Raw genomic sequence first — 25,470 nt, 5'->3', positions numbered from 1 at the left:
CTCTTGCAAACGTTGGTGTCATGGCTACAGAACACTTTTCGAACCCAGATGCTGGAACCCAGAAGAAACACAGCGGGAGGCGAGCGTTGGCGGGTAAGAGTTTTAATACGAGGAGCAGAGAGCAGAACGTGAGCAGGTCCAGATGTCGGTTCCGAACTGAAAGACAGAAGTTAGCGGCGTCACTGGTGGATTTCTCCGTAGGCCGATGTTGACGAAGGTGGAGACACTTGATGAGGCAGAGGCTCGTGGTGGGACCGCAGGAGAGGACAGACTGATGAGAACGGCTGGGAACTGATTCGAGCGACCACTCGTGGTACTGGATTCCTGAGGGTGAGTAGAGAGAGAGACAGGTTTAGTCATAGGCTTGACGTAGCGAAAACGAACAATAGCTTGACTTGAGGACCAACTATGCACCATCAGGGGCAACGGACTGGCGAAGACTGATGATCCTGTGGCTCCTTATGAAGGCGGATGAGGTGATGAGGTAAGTGGTCGCAGGTGTTGAGAATCAGCAGCCAAGCGGAGAGGAGAGGGGGAGGAGGCCGACAGAGGCACCATGTCAGTTGGTCAGTTTAAAATTAATACATTCAATTGTGTTTTTAAAAGTGAGCTTATGTCTACCCTTGTATTGATCAAGTGGTATAGGTTTATATGGGATTAAGAAAGTAAGCAGTACTAGCAAATTGTGTTTCCAAAAAGTAATTGTTACATTAATCCAATCCAATGTCCCTGATTTCATTTTCATGTAGATGCAATCCTGCAGGAATTAAAAGAACATGGCAGCAGCTAAAAATGAAGTATAAAAACATAATTCAAGCAGGTAAAATTTGAGCATGTCATGGATGTAGACTTTGTTGACAATATTTGACATATGAAACATCTACATAGCAATGTCTAATGTTGTTTTCATTGTATATATGTAATTGACTGCAACGAAAAACGGTAACGCTCAAACAAAAACGTATGGGGAAATGACAAAAAATCGAGTCTAGGTCTCAAAATCCTCGCACGACGTAAATGTAATTCTCTACGAATTAATGCAGCCTCCTCGTCTATTGGGTCCTCCAAAACAGGACAAGCCATTCTTGTCACTTGTCTCTGTGTGACGGAAATTTGGGCAATGAAGGTTAAAGCGACAAATACCGCTTCGTCTTTAAAAAGGGGAGGGGACCGGCAGAAACCTTGAGTTTAGAGAATAAAACCTGCTCCCGACCAGGTTAGGTTCACAGCGTAAGTAACCATGGACACTGACTCCGAGTATAAGTTACCTCTCTTTCAGAAACGGGTTTGACTTACTCTGTTTACTCTGGTTTAACAAACCTCCCATTCTGAAACGGAAAACCCAGGGTTTCCCTGATTTCAGGGTTAACGCACTCAGAGTTTACACTTAACCTCCTTTCTGAAACAGGCCCCTGGTGTCCAGTCGTTGACCTCTTTTTGTTCACATCTCTTACCTGCAAAGCTAAATCCTGTCTGACACCTGTAGAAACAGCTTTAACCCTTGTGCTATCCTAGGCACTTTAACATTGGGAGTTGGGTCATCTAGACCCACTAGACAGTGCTGTGAACCTTTTTTCTTCAATGATTTGTGATCTTCACTGGTGTCCATGGATTACATGAAATCTTTCCACCTTTATCCACCTTTGTCATGGTAGGGAGAACACGTCAATGTAAGGGTGGGGTCATCTAAGATAGCACAAGGGTTAAGCAATCAGTCACTTTTGAGGTTTTTTCCTTCTCTGGATTTCAACACAATTTTGTTTAACCTGCAGGATTTAAACTGGAAGAACATTCTCCTTAAAAAAAAGCTAATATATATATATATATATATATATATATAAAAAAAACTTGCCCCTATCACCCTTTCGTGGGTGGTTTCTCACTCAAGCTCGGGTCCTCTACCAGAGGCCTGGGAGCTTGAGGGTTCTGCGCAGTATCTTAGCTGTTCCTAGCACTGCGCTTTTCTGGATTGAGATGTCTGAGATCTTTCCAGGTATCTGTTGCAGCCACTCCTCCAGCTTGGGGGTTACTGCCCCGAGTGCTCCAATTACCACAGGCACCACTGTCACCTTCACTTTCCAGGCTTTCTCCAGTTCTTCTCTGAGTCCCTGGTATTTCTCCAGTTTCTCATGTTCCTTCTTCCTGATGTTCCCATCGCTTGGCACTGCCACATCCACCACAACGGCTTTCCTCTGTTCTTTATCCACCACTACAATGTCTGGTTGGTTCGCCATTACCATCCTATCAGTCTGGATCTGGAAGTCCCACAGGATCTTTGCCCTCCCATTCTCTACAACCTTCGGAGGTGTTTCCCATTTTGACCTTGGGGTTTCCAGTTCATATTCTGCACACATGTTCCTGTATATTATTCCAGCCACTTGATTGTGGCGCTCCATGTATGCTTTACCTGCCAGCATCTTACACCCTGCAGTTATGTGCTGGATTGTTTCAGGCGCCTCTTTGCACAGCCTACACCTTGGGTCTTGTCTGGTGTGGTAGATCTGAGCCTCTATTGCTCTGGTGCTCAGGGCTTGTTCCTGAGCTGCAAGGATGAGTGCCTCAGTGCTGTCCTGTAGGCCAGCCCTTTCTAGCCATTGGTAGGACTTCTTGATATCAGCCACTTCAGTTATGGTCCGGTGGTACATCCCATGCAGGGGTTTGTCCTCCCATGAGGATCTGTCCTCCAGCACTGTATCCTCTGCTCTCCATTGCCTGAGACATTCACTGAGCACACTGTCATTTGGGGCCTTGAGCTTGATGTACTTATGCATCTTGGATGTTTCATCCTGGATAGTGGCTTCTACGCTCACTAGTCCTCGGCCTCCTTCCTTGCGGCTAGCATACAGTCTCAGGGTGCTGGATTTGGGATGGAACCCTCCATGCATGGTGAGGAGCTTTCGTGTCTTAACATCCGTGGTCTGTACCTCTTCCTTTGGCCATCTTATTATTCCTGCAGGGTATCTGATAACTGGCAGTGCGTAGCTGTTTATTGCCCGGGTCTTATTTTTGCCATTGAGCTGGCTTCTCAGGACTTGCCTTACCCGTTGGAGGTATTTAGCTGTTGCAGCTTTCCTTGTTGCCTGCTCCAGGTTGCCATTTGCCTGTGGAATTCCGAGGTACTTGTAACTGTCCTCAATGTCTGCTATTGTTCCTTCTGGGAGTGAGACCCCTTCTGTGTGGACTACCTTGCCTCTCTTTGTCACCATCCGACTGCATTTCTCGAGCCCGAATGACATCCCAATGTCAGTACTGTAGATCCTGGTGGTGTGGATCAGGGAGTCAATGTCACGTTCGCTCTTAGCATATAGCTTGATGTCATCCATGTAGAGGAGGTGACTGATGTTTGCCCCATTTCTGAGTCGGTATCCATAGCCAGTCTTGTTGATTATTTGGCTGAGGGGGTTCAGACCTATGCAGAACAGCAGTGGGGACAGAGCATCACCTTGGTATATCCCACATTTGATGGACACTTGTGCAAGTGGCTTCCCATTGGCTTCAAGGGTGGTTTTCCACAGCTTCATTGAGTTTCCTATGAAGGCTCTTAGAGTCCTGTTGATGTTGTACAGCTCCAAGCATTCAGTGATCCATGTGTGTGGCATTGAGTCATAGGCTTTCTTGTAATCAATCCAGGCTGTGCACAGGTTGGTGTGTCGTGACTTGCAGTCTTGAGCGACTGTTCTGTCAACCAGGAGTTGGTGTTTGGCTCCTCTGGAGTCTCTACCAATGCCCTTCTGTGTGTCACTCATGAATTGATCCATGTGCCTATTTATCTTGGTTGCAATGATGCCTGACATGAGCTTCCATGTTGTGGAGAGACAGGTTATTGGCCGGTAGTTGGATGGGACTGCACCCTTTGAGGGATCCTTCTGGATCAGGATCGTTCGCCCTTCTGTTAGCCATTCGGGGTGAGTTCCATCTCTTAGCAGCTGGTTTATTTGTGCTGCCAGGCGCTCGTGGAGTGCAGTGAGCTTCTTTAGCCAGTAGGCATGTATCATGTCAGGGCCCGGTGCTGTCCAGTTCTTCATACCTGAGACTCTTTCTTGGATGTCTGCCACTGTGATGGTTACTGGATTCTGTTCAGGGAGGTTGCTATGTTCTTCTCTCAGAGAGACCAGCCACTGGGCATTGCTGTTATGTGCTGTCTCTTTCTCCCATATACTTTTCCAGTACTGTTCAGTTTCTAGCCTTGGTGGGTCTGCTCGGCTGTTTTGACCCTGCCACTGAGCGTACACTTTCGCAGGTTGAGTTGCGAACAGCCTGTTTATCCGTCTGGCTTCATTGTCTCTTGTGTACCTCTTTAGGCGGCTGCTCAAGGCTAGGAGCCTTTGTTTGGCAGTTTCCAGTGCTTCAGGTATGGGCATCTGGCTGTATCTCTTAGGTACTTGCTTTCTCATTGTACCTCTTTGAGCCTCTGTCAGCTTACTCACATCCTTCCGAGTTGCCTTGATTTTGGCCTCTAACCGTTGCTTCCATGGTGGGTATTGTTTTCTCCCATGGTTACTCTTATAGCCAAGCATCTCAAGGATCACTGCTGCTGAAGTGTAAACCAGTTCATTGGTTTCTGTGATGGTTGTGGTAGGAATTGCCCTCAATGCTTCATTCACAGTTTCCAGTAGACTTTCAGGCGGTACATCACTTAACCGTTGTAGCTGGTGTCGGGGTTGCCAAGTGTTCATTCTAGACATGATCTTGTCTTTCAGGTCAGTTGCTGCCTCGCTCAGCGTAACTGTGGTTGTTGGGGCTGTGTACCCAATCTCAGGGTGGGAGTGTAGTATAGCCTCCTCTCTGACCTGTTGTTCTGGCTCTCCCGGGGTATTGCCATTGTATTGTATCGCTTCAATCTCAAGTTGTGATAGGAGTTGCCGTTTGTGGATGTTAGAGCATTGGGCTACCAGTTGTTTGGCAGTTAGCCTTGATTGTGGGTTTTGAAGCATCCATCCATTCCACATTCTCTGCATGTAACCACGCTGGTTGGGATTACTTGAGTAGTAGCATTCTAACAGAACCTTGTTCTCGCATCTAGTCCATTTCCGTCTTGTTCCAGTAGCCCACTTTCCATCAGAGTGCTCTGGTCCCCCAGCACCTGACGCAGACCTTGTTTGGCCGGGCGACGTCTGAGCCGGCATGACATGTGGTTCATTGTCTCTCATGTTTGTGAGGTAGGCTGTAGCGTAAAGGGTCTTGCCCAAGGACCCTCACTGGGTGATGTTAATTGCTCGCCATTGTTATGGTAATTGCCCCATTTCCATTGTTATGGTAATTGCCCCCATTTACCATTGCCATTATATTGTTCATTCCGCCCCTGGGAATCGAACCAAGGTTTCCTGCGTGACAGTCCTGTACCTTACCAACTGAGCTACCCAGCCGCATACATATATATATATATGTATGCGGCTGGGTAGCATATATATATATATATATATATATATATATATATATATATATATATATATATATATATATATATATATATATATATATATATATATATATATATATATATATATATATATATATATACATGATTAAAACAACATTTAGGGTTTTTTTTTGTAAAAAAAAAAAAAACATTTGATGAGAATATTTTAAGTGGAAACATGGATTTAAGGTGAAAACAATGATAAGAAGAAATGCTTTCATCTGGGGTACCAGAAAGCAAAACAGGATTTACACAATATCTGCCTGCAATCTTGACATGTTGTGATGGTGCATCTGCACGAAGGTGGACCTGGTTTCCACGGTGACACCTGGTCTCCCTACCAACCCACTTACAAAGCACATAAACACCTTTGTACGTATGAGAAAGCGAAAATTACAGTTTAAGGGAAAATAAAGGGAGAGATTGGGAGAAAAATTGAAGCTGCTTTCAAGGATATACAAAGGAAATGAGAATAAAGGAAAGCTTTACAGATTTGGCAGCGTTATGGTGTTGTGACCCACAGAACTCTGACTTCTACAAACGGTCCAGACATTTCACTCCATTGTTAGGGGAGCCAGATACAAAGAGTGTTCTCTTATGTGTTGTCCTGGATATGCTGTTTGATGAAAAGAGGATGACATAATTCATCATTACAAATATTGACACTTTTTCAATTATTTTTAACCACAAGAAAAATCCCATTTTGGAAAATGTGGGCACATTTGTTCTGAACAAAGTAATGATCTGTAACCACCCGGACCTTCTACATCAGCAGAATTAGACGACATGTTTGAATGGACAGCCTTTTATGCACTGGACACAAACTCAGAGACTTGTAAATGGAGAATCATCATCATCAAATAATGGAAAATTCATGTCCAAAGTTTGTTTTCCAACTGAACTTTGTGGGTCAAAAAGGCCTTAATGATCACAACTTCCTGTTCAGCCCAAGCCTGCTGGTTTTCTTCAGCAGCGTGTAGAAAAGGTTGTGAAATACCAAGTTAACATGTTTTAGTCTTAGAACATATATTCTACGCCCTGCAACAGACTGGCGACATGTCCAGGGTTTACGTTGCCGTTGCCTAACATTAGAGAGGATAGGCTCTAGCAACCCAGTGGTTGCTTGGACCCCCTGTAAGGGATTCAGGGGGTTCAAAAATGGATGTATATATTTTATTTTACACACACATTTTACATTTGTTTTATTTTGATGGTTGCAATTTACAGTGAATGAAACCCCAGAATTTAGTATCTGGCAAAGTTGATTTTTACCGTTTAAACAAAATGCACATCTGCAACAAAAGTTTGAACCAATTAAGCATATTAAAATTCATCTTTTGGGATTTTCAATCTATTCAGGACTTAACTTACTTGACTAAATGACAGTTTAGCAGCTTCATCAAGTCACACATCCACAAATTATGCACAATTATCCTACTGAAATTGAGCATTTAAAGATATTTCTGTTGCCTTTTAACAAAATGATCATCCAAAACCCCATGATGATACATTTGGCCCATATTCTCGCACTTCCACCTCTGTGCTTCCCTTCTGGGACATTGGTAGTTCTCGGCTGGTTTCTTGCAAAACTGTGTACGTTTTTATCTCGTCATATTTAGCATATTTGTGAAGTGTGAAGCATTTTTTTCCGTCTTGAGCAATGCCTGACTTCATGGTACTTTGACCATTGAAAGAGGGTACTGTTATTGTTTTTCAAACTATTTGACAAAGATTCACAATACATTTTTGATGTTAGATTCACAGATTAGATTCACAATAACAAGAGCATAACATCAAACATGATATTATGCTCTTGTTTTGCTTTCCTATGTGAGTAAAGCTATAATGCAGTCTTGCAGGTTTGTGTTTTTCCTGCTCTACATCCATTTAATATTTTATTAAAGAAAAAGTTCAAAACAAATGTTTTTCCTTCCTAGTTTAGTAAGATTTACAATGTGTTCACAAATCTATTTAACATTTTAAGCCAAATCTTATGATAAATTTTCATTAATTTTATTGAAATGTATTTTACCAAGAAGTTTAACATTTTACTATTGTAGAATGCAGAAAAGATTGTGGAATTGCACTGATCAGATGCATAAACAATAGTTAGTTTATGGTCTGGCAGATTTTAAATAATAAAATGTTATAGTTTAGGTATTGATTTTTCATTTTTCTAAACACCAAAAATAAGATTAATTTATTTGAATAGGTGCTTTTTCTCATAATTTAACATTCTGTCAGCAAATGGCCTTTGGGAAGTGGGAGTGTAGGAGGTTTTCAGTGGTCAAGTTAAATGAATAACAATCTTTATTATTCCATAGGTATTTTCCTTTGACGTGGCACCAACACATTCAAAATCAAAAGGGCAGCTTCCCAAAAATGTACAGGTGGTTTAAATCCTAATTAAGCATACCATGTCCTCCTACCTGGAAGGAGGTTAACTTTTCCTCAAAATCTACAATTCATTCAAACATACAGAATTCTTTATTCTAAATTCCTTTAAAAAAAATCTAAAATCCAATTCATCTTTATTACTCTAATTTATAATATCACACAAAAGATTAAAACAACATATATCTCCCAAATACAATGACTTCTCCCATCTGGCCTGTGAGTAGATTCTCCTGGAACCTTGAATACAGCTCTGTTCCTAGGGAATGTTTTGCCTGAGCACTCTGGGAAAGACAAACACAACAGGTGAGTGCATCTTGCAGTCACACCTTAATCTAATTATACTGAAGACTACGGATGGAAGTAGAAGCACCATGAAGCTTTCACAGGGTTCATGTAATTGTGAATGAAACAACCATTCGGGGTTTTGAAACCACACAGAACAGCGGCATCTGGTGGCGGACTGGACGTACATCATCTAAAGCTCCTTGTCCTTGTAACACTACAAAGTTGGAATGTTATTTAAAAAAAGTAAAACACCACAGTGTTGTTCATGATAATAAAAAAAACAGAGGACTTCCGGCTCCTCACTGAATATGGCAGCATAGCTTAGGGGTTATATTAAATAACCTCCCTGAAAATCGACCAATTTTGAAGTAAAGCGATATTCTTCTAACATAAGAATGATACGAACGAGGAAAAACAAAGATTTTGCACTTAATTAATGAAAATAAGGATGATAACCGGAGCCGCTGTTCCAAGCATGAGGCTATTAATCAAGGCAAAACCGAACCAGCTGGCCTGGAAGAAATCCTAAAAGAATTCAAAAGCCCTCAACAGGACAATGAACGACAACTTTCAGAGATACAAAGAAACCAGCTGAAGGCCGAGGCTTGATTAGAAGAGGCTGAAACTCGCATTGATGATGTGGAAACAACTCTACAAGCAACATCTACGCTGCTGAGGAAACTTCTGCAGCGGCAGGATAACATGGAAGCTAAGCTAAGCTAACAGATCAGGAGGCTCACCAATATGATCGTCTTTCTAGAAAAACTGCTCTTTGAGACTCTGGATATTACACATGACTCCGGTGTTAAGATAGAAAGAGCCCACAGAGCTCCTGCACCAAAGCCCGCAACACCACAGTCCAAACCGTGCTCCATCAGATCCAAGGTCTTCAACTTCAGAGCCAAAGAAGAAGTGATAAAGAGGGCCTGGTAGAAGAGGCAGACCATACACAACAATAACCGCTTCTTCATGGACCAGGACTGTCCCCCAGCAATCCAGAAGAAATGTATGGACTACAACAAAGCAAAGAAAGTGCTGAAGGAGAGAAAAATCAGATTCCAGACCCCTTACCCTGCAAAAACGAGCTTATTGTACGAGGAGGGAGTGCGCCCACATCAGGCCGCAGCGGAGGCTACAGCTGACATGTCATCACTGGGGCTCCTGGTTACCGTCATCCCTCCTCCCACCGACCCCCACCAGCGTGAGCTACAACCACTTTCTGCATGGAAGCGGCAAGAGGACCGCGCTGTGCAGAGGAGCACGGAGGAGCATCAACCACGCTTCGTGGAGAAACTCCAAGAATACAGGAGGAAACCACCAAAAGACAAGAAAAATGTTTAAAGAAGAATCTCTTGGGAATTGGTGCACAATGTAAGTGTTCAAAGTGCCTTTTTTTCCTCCTGACGTTTAAAGCAAACACTAAATTAGTCGGGACACACAATAGCTATGACAGTAAAGACAACACAGCCATCTCCCAGGGCCCTGCTCTTTAAAGTGGGCAGGACTATCCCTGACTGGAGCTCCAACATCTCCAGCTCCACAAAGGTTCTGTTTGTCAGAACCTCTTGTCTGGAAGAACTCTCCCAGCTAAAAGTTATTTTGATTCAACTATTTGCTGAGAGAACAATCTTTTTTTTAAAAATCTCTGATGCTTTTATGTTGGGATTTTCAAAGGCCTATTTCTCATCCTATAAAACTAGACACAGAAGAAGTATTGCAACTTTAATATCCCAAAAGATACCATATGAATTCATTTCTGAACAAAAAGATAAAGAAGGGTGCTGCATACTGGTAACAGTGAAAATAGATGGAGTTTAAATAACATTTTTTAAATATCTACGCCCCCCTGGCAGTGACTTTTCATTTTATCAAAAACTTATAGCGTTAATGACACAGGCAGACGGTATAATTATTTTTGGAGGGGACTGGAACATTAGACTAGACCCAAGGCTGGACTCATCAAGACTGGCCTGGCAGAAGAAATTTCAAATGTTGATGTCACAACATGGTATTATAGATATTTGGAGAGATATCTACCCAACAGAAAAAGACTACACCCATTATTCTCACTTCCACACAGTATTTTCCTTCCTTCAGAATGGTACAAAAAATTTCAAACGGAATTATTACGTTTTCCAACACAAATTTTAAATAAAGCATTAAAAAAGGATAAAACACCACTAACTTTGTCATTGAGCTATCTTTAAAGTGACCATGTGCTCTCGACATCAAAGATTTATAAAACCACCCCCTTAATAAATACCGTATGTAGTGTATTTCCTTATTAGGAGAAACCAAGTTGAAATGAATGAGCCACAGAACGTTTTTTTACCAGGAGCCATGGTAAAGTGCAATGAACTGACGTTGATTCCGATACAGGGGAAAACAACAAAACTGATCGAGAAACGTTGTTTGGAATTTATATGTATTTAAAGAGAATAGCGCGCCCAACTGTTCAAACACAAGTGACATCTGAACCCTGGTTCGACCAAACAATGCATTTGGCGCTTCATACATCAACCATGTGATCTGCGTTAGTTGACACATGACCGAAACATTGTGCCGAACCACTCTGCTTCATGAAGGGGAAACAAGTGTCGAAGGGTCTGTGTCAAACGGGCCATCCTTACTGAAGACTAACATTCCTTTCTTCCAGGTAGCTGCCAATTCATCTACATCATATACGAAATATAAAACCATCTAAACCTCTGATTAATACATCTTTATTCAAACCTATAAAAGGTGCCATTTATTACCATTATAAAGTCTTTAAAATGATGTGTCCCCACCTACCATACCTGTATACCACACCCTTTACTAAAGTAACGTAGGAGCTCTTCGTTTCATTTCCTCCTCCTTTCTCCAAAACAGTGCACCTCTCAGTCCTCAGTCATCCTTGACAGGCAGTCCGTATGAAGGTATTAATGTTCCAAAATGCACGAGCTTTTATATTTGATTTGAGAACTTGTAATACAGAATGTGAATACTTGTGTAAAAAAATCTGCATCTGTGTGTAAAAATCTTCTGCTGTGAACTGACAAATTTCCATTTGCATGTGTTCATTTAGAGTTACAACTTCAAACTGGCGCAAATCACAAGTGCGCTACAACTGCGCTCTGAATTCTGACACATTCCTTGCGAGAAATTTGTGTCAAAACTGATCTGTGTCCGAAAATGGACCTAGGGGGGAGGGAGGGTTAGAGGAGGCGGAGTCAACCAATCAGAGTGCAGGATTCGGAGAACTTGGTAAAGTTAGAAAGAGCTTCACAGAGTTGGACTTCCTGCTTCAATAACTCTTCTGATAAACGTTTAAATGTGACAGCAAGTCTCTCAATCATTTTGTATTAACACGGAGAGTGAACTAAAAATGCATTTCTAAAGAAAAAAATTCATTTTTTCATACATTTTAATGAGAAATGATCTCTTTGTGCTTTAAATGCAGACATGCAGCTAGACGGCTGCGAACGGACAGCGTCAGCAGGAAGATCATCTTTGTTGTAGCAGGACGCCAGGGCTATTGAGCAGCTTTATTATAAATCATATGGATTAACATTTGAAAAAAATGTATCAGATTAGATCAAGGCGTTCCCAGCGATGTTCCAGGCGACAGCACGGCGGAGCGTGGCTGTGGCGGTCCCAGCCCACTGAGCAACGGCTGTTCCTGCGCAAGCGACAGGCGTGCTCCGCCGTCGGTCAGCGGGATCCTCGCTTCTTCTTTCCTCGGCGGAGCTCGGCGTCTGGCCGCTGAGCTCCGCGGAGAAAATGAAAAGCGAGGATCCCACTGACCGACGGCTGGGTCCACGACACCGCGCTACGCCCTCGTCCAGCGGGATCCTCGGCCTCTCCTTCCTCCGCGGAGCTCGGCGGCTGACAGCGGTGTGACACCGCGCTACGCCCCCGCTCAGCGGACAGACGCCGAGCGAGCGACGGGCGAGGCTGGGTCTGGGCGACCGCCGTGCTCCGCCGTCGGTCAGCGGGTCCTCGCATCTCCTTCTTCGGCGGAGCTCAACGGCTGGCCGCTGAGCGCCGGCGTAGCGCGGTGTCACAAACCCAGTATGGTTTCTAATATATGTTTTCAAAGGTTAATTCGTATGATTTATAATAAAGATGCTCAACAGCCCTGGCCCTATTGTCCTGCTACAACAAAGATGATTTTTCTGTTGGCAGCCGCTGCTGTATGTCTCCATTTAAGAACAAGAGATCATTTCTCATTAAAATGCTGGAAAAACGTTTTTTTCCTTTAGAAATGCATTTGTAGTTCACTCTCCGTGTTAATACAAAATGATTGAGAGACTTGCTGTCACATTTGAACGTTTATCAGAAGAGTTATTGAAGCAGGAAGTCCGACTCTGTGAAGCTCTTTCTAACTCTACCAAGTTCTCCGAATCCTGCACTCTGATTGGTTGACTCCGCCTCCTCTAACCCTCCCCCCCCTAGGTCCATTTTCGGACACAGATCAGTTTAGAGACAAGTTTTGACACAAATTTCTCGCCAGGAATGTGTAAGAATTCAGAGCGCAGTTGTAGCGCACTTGTGATTTGCGCCAGCAGATTGGAGCACACGCAGAAGCACATTTGAGCGGTTGGAATCACAGATTTGAAGTTGTAACTCTAAATGAACACATGCAAATGGAATTTGTCAGTTCACAGCAGAAGATTTTTACACACAGATGCAGATTTCTTTTTGCAACAGTATTCACATTCTGTATTACAAGTTCTCAAATCAAATATACAAGCTCGTGCATTTTGGAACATTAATACCTTCATAAGTCCGCCACCATATTTGATCTTCCTGGCTTGTAGTGGACTGTGAAGTTGTATAGCTGTGTGGTCCAGAGGGAATTGATTTGGCGGATGCACACAACAGCAGGAGAAAGTGGTACCAAAGTTAAAATGTTAAATGTACAAAATGTTAAAACCAATTAATAATAGACCTGCTAAAATACATGTACAGAAAAAAAAAAGAAAAACAGAAACAGAGATTCAGTCCGCTGAGGGCCAGAATGGCAGTGACGTGCGCTCAGGTGAGGCAAGTGCGGCACAGCCTCATCTGTCATAATCTTGATAAATAGAAAAAGGTAAATTAAGTGTATATCATTTTCCTCTGACCTGTGATAAATATACATTTTCAGTCAACTCAACGCGTTTTCCACAGTTTGAGGTTAAAATCGCCGAATTTGAGTGTTGCGCGATCACAGATGGAGCGGAAACTCCAGGGGCCTCATTTATAAAGCTTTGCGTAGGATTTGCGTCAGAAGTGGCGTACAGATGAAACATAGGATGTGCGTACGCACAGAAATATTCAGATTTATAAAACCGTGCGCACGCACATCCTACGCATCTTTCCCTTAATAAATCACAACCAATTCTAAATGTAGCGCAGCTTTTGCGGCCTCATGACACGCCCATAGTTGCCCATAAATAGTCCGTGAAACGCCCACAAATGAATATTCATTGATTGCGAAACCATGGCAAACACAGAGAGGAAATCAAAAAAACGTAATTTCACTCAATGTGAAGTAGAAGTTATCGTTGGCGAGGTGGAAAAGAGGAGAAAAGTGTTGTTTGGAGGGGACAGTGTGGGCATTACTAATGCCGAAAAGGCACGTGAGTGGCAGACGGCGGCAGACGCTGTAAATGCTGTAGCCTCACAACCTCGGACCGTGGCCGAAATAAAAAGGGATGGTCGGACATCAAAGTCGAGGCAAAAAAACGTCTAGCGCTGCATCGCCAGAGGGGGGGGGGCACCGGAGCGCCAGATGCACTGGGTGACACGCGTGGTTCCTCCGAGTGCTCCTCTGTAACGCTGGGCCCAAAAGCCCGCAGAGGTCCAAAAGGACGGCTCGAGGAAGTCGGAACCGGCTCATAAGCCACTCGTCCTCGTTTGCCAGCAAGTCTTCTTGCCGTCTAAAGATACGTTCACTCCGAATTCTTCCATTTGCCACATCTTCTAAGAGCGCAAGATCAGCCATTGTGCGTCATTACGCATTGTGATGGGGCATTTTATTTCCCTCCATTTATTACATCTGACAAGCTACAGATGTCGGTAATAATCGACGTGGAAATGGGAAATTGTTCCGCCCAAATGTAATTTCTTGTTGCTTTCTGAATGGTTGAGACATACGCCATACATTGTTTTATCAAAAATAAAACAAACTAAAGGCATATGCATGAATACCATAATTCAGTGGCTTATGAAGAAATGTTTTACTATGAAAACAACTTTCCCCAGTGGACAATTAGTACGTCTGTCCGTCCGTCTGCACGCCCGCACCTATATCTGCTCCGCCAGACGGACACATTGACGAGAATATCAGTTTTGTACATTATTTCGTTCTGTTAACTATATTATTTATGAGAATGAATTGCACAACATGCCAATATTGCAGAACATATTTCACTTTTCTTTCTGCAAATAAGTGTTCATTTGAATTTATGTTGTAATTTTGGTTTGATTTTTTTTTTTTTTTTTTTTTTTTCACTGCTGATCGATCAAACGGGTGTTTGTGTAGCTGTTAATTGTAAGACTTGCTTTGTGAAGTCTTCATGTTATTTCTGAGAGGCAGTATTGTCATTTTCACTTTCATGTGTTTCTTCCATCTGCCGACGGTGTCGCCGTTTCTCATTTCACCCGTTTTTGTGCGTACGCCTGGGTCAGAGCTTGCGTGAAGGACCGCACATTTTACGTCAAGTTTGCTTTTTATAAATACCAACTATTGCGTAGAGAGTGGCGTACGCCTTCTTTTGTGCGTACGCAACGTTTATAAATGAGGCCCCTGGTGAGGCTCTGAAGCGCTGTGCCTCATGTCTGACTGCAGGACTTAACAGAGACGTGCGCTGAAAACACTGCTGTAGGCCCGCAGAAAAGGCTTTAGGTGAGGCAAGCCTCACCAGCAGGGGGCAGATGTGAGCTGACAGCTGCTTTGTAGCTACACTGGTGCCGTAGAAACAGTAAGGACGTCTTTCTCCATTGAGAGGGAGAAACTCATTAAACTAAAGGAAAAGGAAGACTTTTCCGACTGATCATAGAGCTTTTTATGGAATAGGATCAGCGGACAGACTCAAAAAGTAAGGCCAAATATGTTTTTCAATGTTTTTTTTAAATAACAAGGGAGTAAGTGGACAAAAATGTAAGTATAATAATTTATTTTATTTTTATGATCATTTTCACAGACAACATTTGATAAAACTGATTAAAGCACCAGAATTTGAAGTTGGAAAAATACCAGAAATGGTTACTATTTGTTTACAGTATATATGAATAATTTATACACAAGAAGAGTGTTCTATCCATCTATAAAATAAAAATTTTCTGTAGGACAAATAATTTATCGTGTGTATTTTATAAGCTGTTACCTGCTGTTGGATGAATGGTGAAATCTTCAGTTCTTTCATTGTAAATCTGACCCCAGAGGAGTCAGTGCCTCACCAGCCATCAACCTCACCGCACGTCACTGCTGAATGTTTAAAGGTGGAGGCTCCCAGAGAACAAAAAAAGGAATTCACCCCACTTCCATGATGCAGACCACACACACTTGTGAACCCTTCACCCAAGGACACGTCAGTCCAAACCGAGGGAAAGCCTCCCCCCCAAAATTTAGGCCTGACACCTGGGTCCTTAGCACTGAGGGAGGGGAAAAACAGAAGGATTAACTTAGTTCTAAAAGAATTATATAAAAATTTTCTTAAAACAAAAAATAAAAGAAACTATCATAGGAGCAGGTCCGCCCATAGGGTGCTGCTGGATGAGGAGAGTGCTGCCAAGCTTTTTTTTTGTGGGTGACGGGGGAAGAATTCAGGCGTAAACGCCCCGTTTAGTCCTCCTTTGCTTTGGCTCAATAGCAGCCACCGAGCACCCGGGCCCGGCAGAGCCCTGGTCGTAGTCCACAGAGAATCAGCACACGAGCAGTGATGGTTAAAATGCTTCCAAAAACTCAGTGTATAAAAATCAGCAGTTGTTCCACCAATGGGAGCGTCAGAAAGTCCCTGGTAATACAAGACCAACAAGAAACATTAGCAAAAATAAAAACGGCTTAAAGGCAAGCGCAGGACTTGACCCTCGCCGGCTTACCAGACAGACTGTTCGTCACCTGGGAGGCGGGCTCAACTGCAGGGGCTGTAATTCAGCACAAATCTGTTCCTGCTGTCATTATCCAGAGCTGAAAACAGCATGTAAACATGAGGCAGTAAACAGGCTACCACCGCTACGTTACCTGTAATTCTAACCGGAACAGTGCAACAGGAAGTATTCTGTTCCAATGCCCATATGCAACTGAGGGCTTCTTGGCCTTTTCATAGCGCCCCATGAGGCCATTGCCTGCAGTTATCCTCCCCACTGCACCTGAGACAATTAATCCTGCCACAGCGGAAAAGACAGGTACCATCCTGAGATTCGCCCATTCGTATCCTTCATCCGGTTCTGCCACTGCAACGCCCGATGATCCGTCTTCAAAATGAAGTGATGTCCCTACAAGTAATAGCGAAGAGTCTCAATAGCCCACTTTATCGAGTACCTCGTCTTCCGGTCCAACAGCTTTTGGCATAGGAACACCACTGGTCGTCTCTCCTCATCCACCTCCTGGTGAAGCACCACTCCAAGGCCCACCCCTGATGCTTCTGTCTGCAGAATGAATGGTTTATCAAAGTCTGGGGTTTGCAATAGTAAATGTGAAAGACCTCAGACCTTTCAGTCCAGAAAAGCGCAGTGCTAGGAACAGCTAAGACACTGTGCAGGACCCTCAAGCTCCCAGGCCTTCTGGTAGAGGACCCGAGCTTGGCTGAGAAACCACCTGCAGAGGGATGAGAGGGGAAAATTGTTTTTGTTGCTAAATCTGCAGAGAGGCAAATATTATATCCAAAAGTGAAATTCTGACACTATGATTAGTGGAAGATATCTGTCCTTCAATACACTGTGGGTTAGGAAGAGGGATAAATCAGACAGGGGGCAGTGTGACAGTGTGCACGTGCACGTGGGGGTGGAGATACATGCACGCTGCCCAAAGTGAACCATGTGATCATTTGTGGAACCAGATCCTCCCTAGTCCGACCAGCCAGACCAGAAAGAGAGTGGGATACCCCCGGACCAGGAGTATCTCCAGCGATGGGACCCACGCTGCCTGGGTGGGGGGGACCGCCCACTCACCCAGCCAGGCTTTGAGAAGGCCACTCTACGGGGGCCCATCCGGCACCGGGGAGCATAGGCGACCCCGGTGTCAAGGCCCCCAGGCCACAGGAAAGGCGCGCTCCGCCGTACTGGGCAGCAGCCATTTGGGTCATCGGGTGCCGGACGACGAGACACGGGCCAAGGACCCCACCCACCACCCAGCCGGACCCTCATGACCTCAACCCCTCCTCCCATATCAACCCCCGAAGCCCTCCCCACGCTGCAAAAGGGAGGGTGAGCCCCAGCGGGTCGTGGCGAGGTCCGTGCCCCGGCCAGCAGGATCCTCCCAAGCCAGGCGGTGAAGACCGGCTGCCCCTCCCCGATCCCATTTGTGTATAGGGGTGTGGGTGTGAAGTGTGTGTGCTGTAGGTAAAATGGGGGGTCTCCAGTGGGGTGGTGGGCCCCACTGCTGCCAAGCATCAGAGCCCCCCCACCCTGGGGTCCCTCTGTGTGGAGTGTGTATTTATGCCCAATTATCCTACTGGAATTGAAAATTTACAGATATTTCTGTTGCCCTTTAACACAATGATCGTCCCAGGCCACATGATGATACATTTGGCCCATATTCTCCACTTCCACCTCTGTGCTTCCCTTCTGGGACATTGGCAGTTCTCGGCAGGTTTGTGGCAAAACTGTGTACGTTTTTATCTCGTCATATTTGTAAAATGTAAAGCATTTTTTCTGTCTTGAGCAATGCCTGACTTCATGGTACTTTGACCATTGAAAGAGGGTACTGTTGTTTTTTAATCAAGCTATTCGACAAAGATTCACAATAACAAGAGCATACCATCAAACATGATGGAATGCTCTTGTTTTGCTTTCCTTTGTGAGTAAAGCTATAATGCAAATCTTGCAGGTTTGTTTTTCCTGCTCTACATCCATTTATTTTATAAAGGAAAAAGTTTTAAACAAATGTTTTTCCTTCATAGTTTTGTCAGATTTACAATGTGTTCACAAATCAGACAAAATTTTTAGACAAAATCTTATGATAGATTTTCATTCATTTTATTGTAATGTATTTTACCAAGACGTTTAACATTTTACTATTGTAAAATGCAGGTACGTTTGTGGAATTGCACTTTTCAGATGCATAAACAATCAGTAGTTTCTGGTCTGGCAGATTTTAAATAATTAAATGTTATAGTTTAGGTTTTAATTTTACATTGTTCTAATCACTCAAAACAAAATCTTTTTTTTTTTTTTCAAAAGTCTGCAGGTGTTTTTTCTCATTATGCTGTAAAATTAAGTTTGAACTCTATATACATAAAAGGTTTAAAACCTATGTATATGTTTAGCTAAAGTGTTTGTGATTTAAAAAAAACTGCAATAAAAGGCACCATAAGCTAGCTTTTGCGGTAAAAACATGATTTGATGAGTTTCTGTTAAATTGCTGTGGAGGACGCTGCAGTACCACAAACGGACACGGGGCGTCGCTGTTGCACCACTAACGGCTCGGCCCGGGCTTGTCAGTTCAGGCGTGGGTTCGTGTTGCGAAGTTTGAGGCGTCTGACTGAACTCGTCACGCTCCCTCCCCTCGTGGTTCAAGCTGCTTTTATCTGGCGGATCGGCGGGTTTTCATGGCTCAGGTTGGAGCAGAACCCGCTGGTTCCGATCCACTTCCATTCTCGCTGATTTGAAAGAGCGTTTGGGTCGCGCTGATTAGTTTGAGTGAAATCTGGGACTCTTGGAGTCTTCCTATTGGACGAAGGAGCTCCCCCAGCCCCGCGTCCGAGCGCTTATGCAAATCCGCCCCCGAATATGGACATGGAGGAATGAAGTATGGTGGAGGAGGCGAACATGGAGGACCGAGGAGCGTGAGCGCGCCGCTGCTGTTGTGCGGGCGTGGAGGAGCGCTTAGAAAGTGGATGTAGCTCCGCTGGGACGTTTTCTACGGCGGCGCCTGCTTGGAAAGTTCGTTTTTTTGGGTTTGCGCGCGCCACTGCCTCGAGGTAATGCAGTGAAAAAGGCCACTTTTTCCGGGGGGGATCAGACGCAGGGCAGGGGGCTCCAGCCCGCTCACCGTCCCGACGCTATGCCGTGGGTCAGCGGCGGGAAGCGCAGAGAGAGCTCGGAGCTGCCGCTGCCCGCGGGCTGGGAGGAAGCCCGGGACTACGACGGAAGAGTGTTTTATATCGACCACAACACCCGGCAGACGTCGTGGATTGACCCCAGAGACAGGTACGTGAAAGGCCCCGAGAGCTCACGCGCAGTTACGCTGCGCCGCTGGGGTGCCAGGCGCGCGAGGAGGGCGGATCGAGGAGATCCGGAGGGGTCCAGATCTGCTGAGATCTGGAAGAAACGTCCACGCAAACGCAGAGGGTCTCTCCCGCAGGCTGAGCCCGCATCGGGGCTGCGTAAACAGCCTCCTGAGAGCGGGAGCGCAGCTGTTTGTTTGTGCGGAGTTTGCTGCCTGTCAGCAGGGACGCATCCTCGCGAAGGAGCGGTACTCCCGTTCCACAAACCACCAGTTCGAACCCGCGTTTGGGGACCGGAGACGCCCCTGTCACCTCCACGCACAGCCACCTCCTCAGGACCAGAGAACCCACACCAAAGTTTTGACCGGACGCGAGAGGGGAGCACTCAGACTTCATCTCCCAGAAATCTTTGTGCAAGTATTCAAAGAATGCTGCTCAGGCCGCTGGGGAAGCTGCAAAGATGTGCTTTTGTGGGGACTCTGATTCCAGGCTCCGCCACGGAGATCAGGGGGTCTGTTTCCGCTCCAACCTGTTAGGACGAACCAGAAACGAGTCCTCCCAGAAAACCCGAACCGGATCCAGGTTTTCTGGGAGGAACCCAACTGCTCCCAGCAGAGGGAAAGGAGCTGCCTGTCATCTCCTCCTCCTTCCTACATTTGATGAAGCAGGGCTTCAGCAGCTCCTGTGAGGTGCAGGGTGGAGGTCTGTAGATGCCTGCTGCGTTTGTAGTCCTGCAGCTGCACTGTGGTTTATTTGGGATCATAGCAGAGGAATGTCTTCAGTCGCCACCTCATACTCTCTTGCGCTAAATCCCATTTTTGTTCTGCTAACAGACACAGAGGTGTCCGCTGCACTCACTCCGTGACGTCAGTGTCCAGGTGACTCTCTGACATCTGCTGTCATGCACAGTTTTTGGTTTGCTGACTCAGCCCTAAAGCTGTCCTCAAATCAGGTGGAAGCATAGTTTTTGTTTCCCGTCATCAGCAGATCTCCAAATCACAACCAGTTTCCTGAATGACTCCAACTCTTTTTTATTTTTGACCCAACAGATTTCCTTCAAACTTCTCTTTCAAATGCAACTTTTCTTCATCCAGAAAAACCAACCACTGGTTGATTCCCAATAACTGTATAAGAGAACCGGACCGAGTGACCCCTCCCCCTTTGTGTTCCAAACAGGAAGCTTCCAAGAAGCCAAAATCCCATAGACTTATTGCTCTGATTCATTTTATTAACATCTTCTTGATGATCCCTACATTTTTTCTCATTATTTCTTTTATTGCAACTTATTCAAGTTATAAACTAACCAATCAGATGCCTCAGCATGTCAAATGTTCAAAACATTTGACTAACAGATTCTCTGCTAGACCACATTCATGTAGTAGGGGTGTGGAATTCCAACAAGCTCGCTCCTGATTGGTTCCAACACGGGGAACTACCGAATCACCCAAACAATGGCAACTGAAGTGACTTCATTTGGGTGGACCCAGACGTAAGTCATTTCCTATGGGTGAGGTCACACTCACTCCGTCCAGTTCTCATTTACAGTCGATGGTTGGGAGGATTTGACGTTTCTGTGATTCATGGTGGAACTGTTTTGGACTTCCTTTGGTGAGAGTTATGGTTTCACTGACCAACCCAGAATCCATTCTGTTCCCGTTTACACTGCAAACCAGTTTACGGTTGGAACCGATTCCAATTCTATGGTGGTCATGGTAAAAAGTTTGAACTACGGTGGCCCTGAAGTGCAAATCACAACAAATCACTCAATACAATGACAATAAAAAGGCAAAACAAATAATAAAGAACAACATTACATCTTAGAAACCAAAACACAATCCAATAAATGTAACTAATCGAAAAAACAGAAGTAATTGTAAGAAATCATAATGAAACACCATAAATAAACCAAATAGGTAGTCTCAATGGGACATCCTTGATTGGGTGATGATGTTTGATTTTTGAGTTTTTTCAAATGCCTTTTCAATGTCTGCATACTAATAGATGTTTTCTGATTAGTGCGGAGCATATCCAGCAGCGCTGCTTCATTCTACATGACCTTTGGTTGAAAGGATGGAGAAATGTCATCATCCAATCAGTGAGGTCCCACAGTCCCTGTATCTTCTCCAGTTTCTTCTTTTGTTTTGAATTTTTAAACATTTCATTTTGATTTCTGAACAATTTTCAATATAATTTTATTCTTTTTTAGACAAAACTGGATGACCAGTATCTGTTTTTTAACATTTCCCTTTGAATACTGGAATTTATTTTTGTTTTTTTAAGAACATTTCATTATTTTTGTTTCATTTTCTGTCATTAAAAAAAAAAAACTTTTTTATTTGTTTTTCTTTTTTCATTGTTGCTCTGATCTAAATATGTTTTTGCTTTAAGTGATTTGTTTTGATTTTCCCTTCAGGGCCACCGTAGTAAACTGATCAAAAGTGGAATTTTCTCGAGCAAAAATAACAATTTCTATATTCTAAAATCAGGGTTTTGTCTGAAGCCTCGACGAAAGCTGTCGCCGACAGAAACCCTCTGTGTGTGTTGCTGGTGAAACCTCAGGACCTCCTCTGGAGCTTCTGACATGTCAAAGTGAGCCGTTTCATTGCGGCGCTTCGGTCCATCTCCGCTCTTCTAAGCAGCCAGGAGAGGAGCTGCATGACAGGAAGTGCTGAAAAGTTTGACGTAAAGCTTCATCTAACATTAAAGTTGAAATTTGGCATCGATGACTGGTAAAAGCGTCCGTCCTCTGAGAGTCTTTACAGGCTTGTTTGTTGGAGAACGGTGGAGACGTCCAGCAGCCCGCATTCATCTCTTGTAGATAAGCAGAGCGCTTCTGTGTTTTTTTGTTTTTTTTTTGTTGCCGTGGAATGAGCGTAATGTTAGGCATGCCTACACTAATGCCCCGGGGCTTTGCTCGCTCGCGGCCCCAGACAAAGCAGCAGAACAGAGGCAGTTCCCACGTGTCTGACTCCTCCTCTCGTCCCGGGCCCTGTAGGCCTCCTTTATTAGCTCTGTTATGCAACAGCCGTGGCTGGCCTGCCGCTCCGCAAAGGGAGGCCTTTATACTTGGTCACAAAGCACACCAAATTCAATTATTCTGGAAAGGGTGAGCTGTGTTTCCAGCGCCCAAAGGTTATTCACATGCACTGAACCCCGCTGTTATTTTGCTTCCCCCAGTGTTTTCATTATGATGCCTCTTTTTGTCATTTGGTGGGGGGAGGTCACTTACATGCCACCCCTTGGTCGAGCGTCATGTCACCCGTGTTTTTTCTCTCTCTGTCCTCTTGCATGAATGGACGATACGTTTGTCCTCCTCTTACACCTGCTCCTCCTCGGGACGCCGAGGTCCCTGCCGGTGCTCCAGGTGCCTCACGCGCCTCTTCCTGAATGCCCACGCTGCATTTCTGCCTGATTTATCTGGTCCCGCCTGAGCCCCCCGTGACCTTTTATCGAGCGGGGCTGTCAGGAAGCAGACCTGCAGGCTGCGTGTGTTTCGGTGTATTGTGAAGAGTGCGACCTAAACAGGACATGCCACACTCAACAGACTAACCTCAAGCTCAGGGCCACCATTGTTTTGTTTTTTTTCACTTCCACACATCTGCACAATTCTTATTGAAAAAGAAAGGAAGAGCGAAGTGACAGCTCCAGCTTTGAGGGTTTTTTTTCCCCCTCAAAGCACTAGTGGAGTTTGTTTTTCACAAACCTTTTCTCCTTTTCAAAATGACTTTTTACATTTTACCATGGAAAATCCTGATGAGGAAAAAAGGTATTCTTTTTAAAGCATACATTTCTGTTGGAAACTCCTATTTTAAAACAGAATTCAAATATTGCCAAAAGCGGTGTCACATGCACATTTAAATAGGCCTTTGTAAACGAATAGGAGGTTAATCATTTTAAATCCTACAGCTTGAAACATCCCATTTTCAGTCAATTGTGCTCTAAAAACGAACAAATGGGCGAAAAAAGTGAGTTTTGTTGAGTCATTCCATGAAACCACCCACCTGCCGATCAACTTCCCAATAATTCACAAATTTGAGCTTTAAATGAATGAAAAGACGAAAAAAAAGTTTATTTGGTTTCTAACAGGGCAATCAATGGAAAGTTGCTCCACTTTGAAACCAACCATCAGTGATCATTGGAGGAATTGCAACATTTAATGCTTTTGCGTTTGCCTCGACTTCTCAATCAGTAGGTGGAGGCTTGTGTTTAACCAACAAATCCTGTACAGTTGTGTTCATTGGTTATTTAGTTGATTCTCATAAAATATGTCGGATCTCCAGGGACAGCAGTTGGACAGTTTTTTTGACACATTTTGGATGGAAAAACTAAACCCAAACAGCTCTGATCAAAAGCTCCTGATCATTTTCACACAGACTGCAACAAACTGTGGCGAAGAAGAAACTAGAATCCATAAGCTCCTTAGAACTGCAAACAGAAGCAGTGAGGGTCATGAGTGTTGGTCATAGCTGCTCTTACGGCTAGATACGGGCTACCTACAGGTGAAAACATGGGGGGGCGGATACAGCCCATAGAGCCAAAATGGTTGCATACATTTTTCTACGGGCATGCTGCGGTTGACGGGTTGTAGTGAACACTTAGTCTTTGACAAGGCGTAAGGGTAAGTAGAAAAGACACGTACGTTGCATGGATTTTTTTATGTGTTTCCACCCCATCCCCCCAAATTCTGCAGATAACATAAGTGCATGATTGTTGAGTACAGCCTGTCAGAAATGAGGAAATGACCTAATGAGAGTGTAGTTTGTGTGGGTGTCCAACGGGCACTGAAGTGCACACTCTGTGCATGCAGCCTTTGGCCATGGTCAGTAAAGAGCCAGTACTCGCGCCTCAAGCCTTTGCCACAACTGCCTGTCCGGGTGGATATGCTGCCTGCATGGGAAAAATGGGCAAATCTGTGCAGTGCATGAAGGTGGCCAATTATTGCTGTTCGCGTGAAATGTGTGTGCTCCTTACCCGTTCCTTGCACACAACCTAGCTGTTAGAAATGAGGAAATTAGACAGGGTAGTTTGTGTGGGCATCCTACAGACGTCTAAAGGCCTGTTCACACCGGGACGAATTTCGCCCGCGATTTTCGCCAACATTTAACGCCTCGTGACTAAACAAAGGCCACCAATGTGAGTGTGCACACCGACGCGAAAAAACGCCACGCGTCAAAGCGTCACTTTTTAAAAAACGCCTCGGGTTCGTTTTTTTGGTTTGACGCGTCGCGTCGAAATATATTCGACCAATGAGAACGGCGCTTTTGCACACGTGTCTGGAGCCTCTGAAGTTACAGTAAAACACAACTTGGGGGCGCTCAAACACAAAACTGCCTTGCTGAGCACACATACTAGCGAAGAAGATAGACGCCGAGTTGCGTCTACACTGCCGCAAAGAAATAATGACGGACATTCTAAAATATCCCCGAACCAAGCACCAGTTGGAGCAACCGGTGCTTGAAATATTCATGTTTTCTTTGTTTGATTCTGACAAGCGCGTAAATACTTGCTCTCTGCTTCTGAGTGAAAAGCGATTTTAAGAAGCGTAAAGTTGCGCAGCGCCACCTTGTGTACAGGAGTATTTCTGTTTTACATTAAGCGCCATCTAATGTCAGGGAATGAAATTGCATGTTCGCTTGGCTCATCGTCAGCGAAAATCGCCTGGGTGTGAACACAAAAAACGTGGCGAAAAACGCTGGCGAATAACGCCTGGCGAATATTCGTCTCGGTGTGTACGGGCCTTTACGGGCACTTACCTGCACACGCCCTGCATGTAGCATTTGCCAGTGCGTCAACCTCACTATTGACTAGAGTGTGGCGTAAAGGATGTCACGCCATAAAGCGCGTGCAACTCACGTTAGCCTTGCAAATACTTCACACAACATTCCTAAGTTCCACTTCCACGAGGCGGCTGTACGAGCCTTAAGGCAACCGAAAGACACACTGACTGCTCATAAGATGCAGTGCCTCCTCTCTATGGGCCCGGACTACCCCAAAACCTGCATGCATATGACT

The 25,470-nt window shown here is 44.5% G+C and overlaps 2 protein-coding genes across 4 annotated transcripts in view; one reads left to right on the top strand and one right to left on the bottom strand.

Annotated features, from left to right (window-relative positions):
- Positions 1–86: 86 nt before the first annotated feature.
- LOC105353889 lies at positions 87–23,840 on the bottom strand. 2 transcript variants are annotated; one of them, XR_002289938.1, is made up of 4 exons: positions 16,784–16,833; positions 16,614–16,720; positions 415–458; positions 87–324 (listed from the first exon to the last, which is right to left on the bottom strand). XR_002289938.1 is itself a non-coding variant. In XM_020702219.2 (4 exons), the coding sequence occupies exons 1-4, from the start codon at positions 22,746–22,748 to the stop codon at positions 103–105; spliced, it is 603 nt and encodes a 200-aa protein (XP_020557878.1). In that variant the 5' UTR covers positions 22,749–23,840; the 3' UTR covers positions 87–102. The 2 variants fall into 2 exon arrangements, 1 of the variants encoding a protein (XP_020557878.1); XM_020702219.2 differs by adding an exon at positions 22,688–23,840 and having other exon boundaries at positions 16,614–16,889.
- The window catches only part of wwc3 (WWC family member 3), a 35,268-nt gene continuing 28,574 nt past the window's right edge, over positions 18,777–25,470 (top strand). Inside the window, exon 1 of one of the 2 annotated variants that reach the window (XM_023954080.1) lies at positions 18,777–19,441. In XM_023954080.1, the coding sequence (XP_023809848.1) occupies positions 19,296–19,441 (146 nt within the window). In that variant the 5' untranslated portion in view covers positions 18,777–19,295. The remainder of the gene's footprint in view (positions 19,442–25,470) is intronic. The other variant, XM_011473820.3, reaches the window with a different exon arrangement.

Source organism: Oryzias latipes, chromosome 4, assembly GCF_002234675.1.
Source record: "Oryzias latipes chromosome 4, ASM223467v1".
Classification (NCBI taxonomy): Eukaryota; Metazoa; Chordata; class Actinopteri; order Beloniformes; family Adrianichthyidae; genus Oryzias; species Oryzias latipes.
The sequence above is the reverse complement of the archived record's forward strand: the minus strand, read 5'-3'. Positions and strand labels throughout refer to the sequence as shown.

Excerpts from the sequence above, each read along its gene's own strand:
- LOC105353889 (XM_020702219.2), bottom strand. The coding sequence starts at position 22,748 with ATGCAAGAGGACAGAGAGAGAAAAAACACGGGTGACATGACGCTCGAC. Across the intron at positions 16,890-22,687 it reads GCTCGACCAAGGGGTGGCAT|GTGGTTTCTCAGCCAAGCTC; the intron begins GTAAGTGACCTC and ends ATCCCTCTGCAG. Across the intron at positions 325-414 it reads CCAGTCCGTTGCCCCTGATG|GAATCCAGTACCACGAGTGG; the intron begins GTGCATAGTTGG and ends ACTCACCCTCAG.